Source organism: Brienomyrus brachyistius, chromosome 21 (assembly GCF_023856365.1).
Source record: "Brienomyrus brachyistius isolate T26 chromosome 21, BBRACH_0.4, whole genome shotgun sequence".
NCBI lineage: Eukaryota > Metazoa > Chordata > Actinopteri > Osteoglossiformes > Mormyridae > Brienomyrus > Brienomyrus brachyistius.
In genome coordinates, this window is record NC_064553.1 from 9544583 (window position 1) to 9552674 (window position 8092).

Below are 8092 nucleotides of genomic sequence, written 5' to 3' on the forward strand. Positions count from 1 at the left end.
GTGTAGTGTAGGGCAATAAGGAAATGCATGCTGACAAAAACCACATTAACGAACTACATCTCCCAAGTCCTTGAATATTCATCTGTATTTCATAAAGGTCACCTTTCTGTGATGAAACCTCTTGTGGAAGTCATTTTCAAAAGGTCGCTCCTTGCACCAGCAATTGCTTTTGGTCACAATTCTCTCCCTCACTTCATTCTTGTGTTCAACACATGCAGTGCTATTCCCGTCTCTTCAAAACAGTAAATATTAAACGCTGCAGTCATCATTCATGCCAATGACAGTAGAAGCCAAGGCCACAGCCATGGATATAATCCAGGTATCTCTGGGGAGTCACTACTGAAACATTTCCATGCGTCAATTTTTGGGTTATTGCTTTTGTGTTCAACAGACAAATAATGCAAGCCAGTTGTGGAGGAGAGGGGTTAGCCCTGGTCTTCCTGTCCAGGAAATGATCTTGGATCCCTCTTTGTTCATTTTGTATATCAGTAAAGACAAAAGGCAGCAAAAAGAATGCAAACACTGCCTTAAAATTTAAAAACTGACACGCAAAAAAACTTATCTGGCTGGAATAAATTTATTTGATCTGTCTGTAAACAAGGTGTCATCAATTTATGGCATTTTAATGCATATTGAATCAGACGAGTTAGACTATCCAAGATGTAAGAAAGTGTAGGGAAAGAACATAAAACAACAACAAGATTTGTTTTAATCTGTACATATTCCACAAGGCCTGAAAATGTTCAGCTTATGCCAAATTACCCCCTAAGGAAGTGTTATTCAAATGATTCCTTGCTGGACAGCAGTTTAAATCCATCTCACAATAGCAACAGATCACCTCTCCACATTATGGCACAAGACAGATTGTGTAGCAAGTTCCCACAAGACAACCAAGTGTTCTTATTCCAACCAATACCATCTCCCATTAAGTGTACACAGTTATACTATTCTGGGCGTTTTCCTTTTTATTGGACATAAACATTTAGTACTGCACTTTGACAGACTGATTCCACATCTTAGTAGATGACTAGAGCACAAGGCAATTTCTTCCACAGTTTTGTTCTCCACAGTGTGGGCTTACAGAACAAAATGCAATTCATTTCAAACATTTTTTCCAACACTTGCTGACAAATAAGGAGACCGTTATTCCATCTGTTTTACTCAAAATTGTAGTATCCTTTACCATCTTTTGATTAGAGTATTAAAAGTTAGAGTTCTGTAGACAGCAAAACAGATGAAACTAGTAGTCATCCTTTACACTTAGAGTAATTCTGTAAATCCCACAAGCTGCAAATAAAATTGGTCCTATGAAAAAAATTCAAAACTGGACACACTCCAGATGGCTGTGTTGGGATACATCAATTGTCCAAAATGGCAGCCTTTCAACATAAAAAAAGTTTATATTACAGAAGCTGGCAAACAAAGGTTAAGTGCCTGAGCTATCATAACGGTGGAATGTCCATGGAGATGTAGTCAGGGATGTAAAGAAAAGGTCATGGGGAGTAAAACACCTGCGTCACAGCAATGCTGGTTTGCCGTCACACTCTGAATAATGTGGCAACCTGACAAGTAACTAAGACAATGTTCAACAGCAGAAGCATCCCATGTAGACTTATGCAGCTCTGGGTGTGGCTGTATGTGTGTATGTGGTGGGGTGGTGGGGGGTTTACTGAAGTAAAGCATCTGATGGAGTGTTGCCAACAGGTAGGAAAAAACTGAAATGACAAATTTCAGCTCGAGAGATGGTAGAAGTAGTGTATGTATGGGGGGTGGGGGGTTATTGAAGTAAGGTTTATGATGGAGTGTTGCCAACAGGCAGGAAAACACTGCAATGATACAGATTTCAGCTCAGGAGATGGTAGAAGTAGTGTGTGTGTGGTGGGATGTCAAAGGAATGGGAGATAAACTTCAGAAAGCAAACATACGCATGCAGTTTTCCCTCCCAGACAAGTTCTAGAAAAGGAAGACTATATGAGCTTGGTAATCGCTCAAAAGGGATTGATCAGTTTAAGATTGTACTACCGGCACCTTCCTTTGTCAGGTCTGTGTTTACCTAAGAAAGCGCCCAAACTGGTTTTAAATCAGTTTTTTTTTCTCCGTTTCCCCAAAGTTTTTCAATTTTTTTCCAACCTTTTTTATTTTGCAATGTCACATCAACATGCTTATTTTATCACGGTGCAACAGTAGTGCCAGAAAAATGGAGTCGAGTAGGCAGTGTTAATGCGTATCAATGAAGGTGGAGACAAGGGAGGAAAGGATGACGAGGGTGGGGGGGGGGGGGGGGGGGGGCTGAAGGAGAAAAAACAAGCATCTACCAACTACGTCTGGTAGTACTGTCAACACAATAGGTGGATGATAATGCGTTGCTAGATGGATGGGAGGGAGGCTGCTTAATATCCAGACTTCCTCAGGTACTCAGCCATGAGATATGCTTTCTTGTTGAGTTGCCCACCATGGACACCTTGCTTTCCCATGACTAAAACCAACGCTGGAGTACACAAGGGAACAAAACACAAAAAAAAAAAAAAAAAAGATGAAAACTGAAAAGAAAAACAAGTCTTTCCCCACTAACACAGGGATTAAAAAGGTGACATGAGATCTTACCCCCATCACCCCTTCATTGCTATTAATTTTTCCAAGACGTTAACTGCTTGAAGGGGAAATCTTAACAGCAATCTTTTCTTCTTTTTGTCCCTATATCTACTCAAATCAGACTAAACTAGAACCCTGAATCCCTCAAGTATTTTGCCATTGAGTATGCCTTCTTATTCAATCCGCCTCCATGGACCCCTTCTTTGCCCATTACAAGAACCAAGACTGGAAGAAAAGATAGAAAGAAGAGTTTAGAGAAAATGTGTGCGGTGAAATTAGAGCAAAAAAACAAGTACCCAGAAGTTAAAGCAGTTGTTCAACCCAAGATGCTGGCAGGACGTGTTAGTTCATTTCAGGCTTAAATCAGAGCAGCCCCCACTTCGGCATTCACTTTTCCCCTCCAGTGCACATATTCTAACGCACTTGTTTCGCCAGTTCTTATGAGTTTCCTGCCATAATGACCTTGTTGCTAATGATTGGGATGACTGTCGGTTTGCTGACACTGCAGGAAAACTCTGTGCTGTGACAAGCAGAGACTGATGACACTATCGTGTGGACCGAGGTATCTGCAATGAAAGCAGTCCCACAAAAGGAAGGCTCCAAATGCAGAATGCCCTCCAATTTTCAATGCGCCAGGAGAAAGAGGGAATGGGGAAAAATCCCAAGGAGCAGCAAAAGCATATACATCAGCTACATCCCAGACAAGTTACACGATTGGAGGGGGAGGTAAATTCCCTTGACTTGCTGATTCATTTTGATGTAGAAGACCCCAGTAACCCAACAAGCAGCAATGGCAAACACAGACCTTGCTAGCTGGCACTGATAGCTCTGTAAAATGTGCTAATCTACAATAGTCCTCCCACAGCTGCAGAAATTCTAGGTAACTGGTAAGAATCATGCAATAATTATATTCATCTAATTATTTGCCAAATGTGAATTTTCTAGCAATATGAGTCACCTACAGGAATAACACCATGCAGGAAAGTCATGCCATGAAGTAAAACACTGGGCACTGTTCTTGGGACTGTTGTGCCTGTAGTCTACACTAGAATGAGCATATAAAGAAAAATTCCAAGAGGGGAAGCACTTCTGCATATTCAAGCTGCCCCCCAGAGTCATGGGCATTATAATAAGGCATTATAATATCAGGTTTCAAACATTCTTGGAGACCATAGGAGTATCCCGATTCATGTCTTGACAAAGGATGGACTTAATGTCTTAAACGCTTAAAACTGACAAACTCATCCATCCACTAAATCTATTCATTATATTGCAAGTGTCAGGTTTTGCTGCAGGGTCACAGGTTTAGAGTGTAGATCAACTACAGTGTATAGCAACAGACATACCAAGGGCATCACAGCAGGAGGTAAGGTGGCAGCCTATGATATGCTCAATTACACCCCCAACTTAAAACCCAAAATGGGTGGAAGACAGTTCAATTAGCCTGGTGCATAACAGTGTTCACACACTACACAAAGTGGAGCAATCCCCTAACAATGCAATCAAGTTTTTTGCCAATTACCAATTGAGAAGTGCTTGCTTACACACGAGTTAAAAAGTGAATGCCAAATTTGCCAAAGTGATATTTAACAAGTATATTTGTGCCCCTTTCCTCAATACGTGTAACACGACATGTGATATTACAGAACATAAGCTTTTACAAAGCATCCGTAAGAGAAACCAGTTCATTCCTGTGCAGAAAAACGACAGTTAAGCTTTGGTTTTAAACAAAAGAAAAATGTTAATTGCAACAGCACAAGCATGCCAGGTGTCAAAGCAGAGTTATCCCACCTAGCAAAGAAGGGAGTGATTTTAGAGTTGCTTCTAAGGGGAAAGGGAAGAAATCCCATGTCCCATGCACCACAGTCAGAGTGGAATGATAAAGACCCCACCATTAACAGATTAAGAAAAATCTTAGCAAACAAACTGGAAACATGCATTACCATGATGTTCAGAATGGGGACCATATAGGCATAAGATGGTAGGCATCTGCAATGTTACCATACTTAAATTTCTACATGGGCTGTAAACCAAATCCATTTTGAAACAACAGCTCAAACTGTCACATTTCAGAAAATGACAACTAAGACAAAATACATTGAGCAGCACAATAATTCCCATTTCTACTTTTGCATGCCGTTAACTTGTGCATTTCCTTAATAGAATATCACAAAATGACCCAATAAAGGCATTTGTTAGTACTTCACATGGGTATATAGACAAAAACATTCAAATCCTCATTGAGGAAAGGCTCAAAGTGCATCAGGATGAATTCAATTACTTTAAAAAGACATGTGTCACATGTGTCATAATACCTGCACCTAAATGATTACTTATTACCTGAGGAAAATACATTACCTCTGCCAGCTCTGCCTACAGAAACATTGTATGTTGGCTCTCCGGTTTGACTCTTTGTCCTGATGTCCATCGTCCAATCTCCATCAATTAGAAGGCTGTCTCTGATCACGGAGCACTTCTTCTGACCAAGGGTCAAACCGCTGGTGAAGAAACCCTCACGATCTTTTCCTACTATGACATCAATTTCTTGAGGCTAAAACAGACAAAAAGAACAGTGAAATGAACTTCACATCTCTATTACATAAATATTGGATGTTTAATCAAGATTTTCTACCTTTACATTTTCAACAAGTCTTCTATATTTTATAAACCGTTGTACAACTACATTTTTCACATAGCGATTCCGGCTGATAATTTTGTGACCACGTGGGGCTTACTTTAACACTCTACTAGCTAGATTTTTATTTCCGTTATTTATAAACGTTGCAGCTAGCTGCTTTGAATATAGAATCGAAACTGTGGCAGTGGACGTGGAAACTACCGGCGAGTTTGTTACATTTCTTTGTCTAGAAAACTAACACACTTTAAGGCGTTGTCCTCAGGAAGAACTGCACAGTCATAGCAGGCCCCCTTCCACTGGAAGAAATGCAGTGCTTTTAGACAAGGGGCTCTGCAACCTTTGCATCGGCAAGATGGTCAACGTTAAATGAAAACGCTAACCTACAATTACCTTTATAAGGGGCTAGTAAGCTAGGTAATATTGGGTAACATGAATATTGTTCGTCGGCTTGTGAAATTGATCGAAATAGCTAGTTATTCGCCACATCTGACCAGCTAGACATTGAATCAATCACTATGAGGTTCACAGGTTTCTTTCAAACCATGTGCGTGCCTTACAACAGACCTAACGTCAATGGATAAGATGCCACGTTAATTTAATTCTGGGCGGGCTTGAGACAATTTAATTCACCGTGTTTAACGCTGGTAGTTTTATCGCCACGTAACGTCGTCTAAGAACGCAGACAGCAAGCTAACTGCGGCTAACCAGCAACCGTCCTCCCTTATAAAATGGAGGACTGAATTAATTTTCACGCACTAGGATATGAAATCCTATACTAATATGCAGATACCCAAAGGACCGATGGGGAAGGCGATCGAAAGTTTGTGCTAAAGGGAAAATACAGCTATCCAGTAGCGGTACCGAAATCTAAAATATCAAGATGAATGCAACCAATGAGGGAAGGCGCCATCTTGGGACACATAAAGGGGGCGGCAGCGACCGTGGTATTCTCGAACGCGACTAGGCACCATTAGCTGGTGTATGAAATCATCCACATGCGTTCGTTACGCTACTTGCGTACTGAATAACGGCCGGCCTGATTTTATTCTGTGTTCTCACGGCGTCGTCACCCTTCCAAACCCGCATTGCCGGTTACTGGTACAAGTCGCCAGCTAAATGGCTAATCACGTATAACATATTAACGGGACTCGTAATAAAAACAGAAGCTAGTTATTCCTAAATGAAACAGCTCTGCGAGGCTGAACACCCAGTATTTCCAGACATTCTTGGGAGCGAGGGCGAAAATCAAGCAGGTGTTTCTAACGGTTTTCCCAACATTTACCTCAGGGAGATTAGCACGCGCGGTAGCTAGCTAGCTACATCTTCACCGCACGATAAAGGCCGGCCGTGACTCACAACCCAAAACTTTATTTTTCCCCCCATAGCATTCGGCTAGTCAGTGGACTTAAATAGCTACAAAAACATATTACTTCTTGCACTATACGAAGTCCCTGTCTGAAATGCTGCCAAAGTAACTCAGAATAAAGTCTAAGCATGCGTCTAGCCTAAAAAATATTACCAGACTGGACAGCCCCGCTAGGCAAGGCCCCATCTTTTATCTTTAATGACAACATTTAATTCATTTGCGTTTCTGCTCGTTCCAGCATACGACAACATACAGCTCCCACACAATTCTCTTACCGTTATATTGTTAAAAGTACCGCCGGATTGTGCTGCCCAGACGTATTTGGCGTCAGTATACCCAACAATGGCGGAATCCTGGCAGCTGCCGTCGGCCATCAGGTTATCCACGTAGCCTTGCCAGGACATATTTACGTTGTTTTTTTTAATTTACAAATTTCTATTTAAAAACCTCAAATTAAGATTACTGGGTTGTAGTGCTGCGGACGACGTAAATATAGCTTAGCTAAACGGACGTAACTGTAGTGTTTCTATGTGCAGCCACGGCTATAGCGCGACCCCCGGTTAAATCTTAGCTTGAGCAGCGAAAGAAAGCCGAAGTGATGGGGCAGCGCCTGGATGTAGCCCCAGCCGAATCACTCCGCGCGGCCGTGCTGCGGTTCAAGCGCTCATACAAACGCGCAGTCTTCGCGACGGGGGCGGAGGAATAAACGGTGATAAATCAAAAGAATAATGTGGAGGACGACTCGTCAGTCTGCGCGAGAACTAACTGCGATCCACGTTTTTAATTGATGTTACTGTTTTTTAATTTTAAGAACACGTAAAACAATTCACACGTTACGATCTTTCCCCTAAACATGTTTTGCATATTAATAACTAAGACGTTACTGTCAATAACCGAGTGCTTCATAAAAGCCTGGTTTGAATAACTTAATTGTGTTGCAAGGGGTAATGTTTGTTATGTTTGTCATCCAATTGAAAATGCAAATAATAATTTTGAAGATGCCTTACTAAATTATGGGCGGTGGCGGCGTGGGAGGGGTTGCGTCTGCGAAGAATAAATCGTGTTTGCGGATTCACTGAACGACTGGTGGCGATTTATCACAGTCAATGACCAAAAAGTTCTCACATTTTGTATATATATTTCAACTCTGGGAGACTCTAGTCTTTGTTCCTTTTTTCTGTCAGTTAGGCTAGATATAACTTTATTGCAAATTAAATGTTCTCAGTGCTAAGTTTGTAAGAGATTATTTAGAGGTGACCGATAAGAATAATTGATAATAATAATAAAATAAGTTAAATCGTAATAGTAATCCAGATATCGTGGTCATTAATTTATAATTATGGTCATGGTTATAAATTTATGGTATTGTTAATTATTACTAGACACCGTATAAATAAACGTCTGAATAGTTCATTATAAGAATTTTATCATGGGTTTACGTTACCTTGGACTCCCGACCAGGTAGTTTGAGAGGCAGAAATGAGTCAGATATGTTA

General features: G+C 40.9%; 1 protein-coding gene across 2 annotated transcripts; it reads right to left on the bottom strand.

Moving 5' to 3' along the window:
- Positions 1–558: 558 nt before the first annotated feature.
- On the bottom strand, positions 559–7250 carry pfn2a (profilin 2a). 2 transcript variants are annotated; one of them, XM_048988677.1, is made up of 3 exons: positions 6872–7247; positions 4951–5143; positions 559–2488 (listed from the first exon to the last, which is right to left on the bottom strand). In XM_048988677.1, exons 1-3 carry the CDS (start codon positions 6998–7000, stop codon positions 2391–2393), a joined length of 420 nt encoding a protein of 139 aa, XP_048844634.1. In that variant the 5' UTR covers positions 7001–7247; the 3' UTR covers positions 559–2390. The 2 variants fall into 2 exon arrangements, with proteins under 2 accessions (XP_048844634.1, XP_048844635.1); XM_048988678.1 differs by lacking the exon at positions 559–2488 and adding an exon at positions 2496–2817 and having other exon boundaries at positions 6872–7250.
- Between the last annotated feature and the right edge of the window lie 842 nt (positions 7251–8092).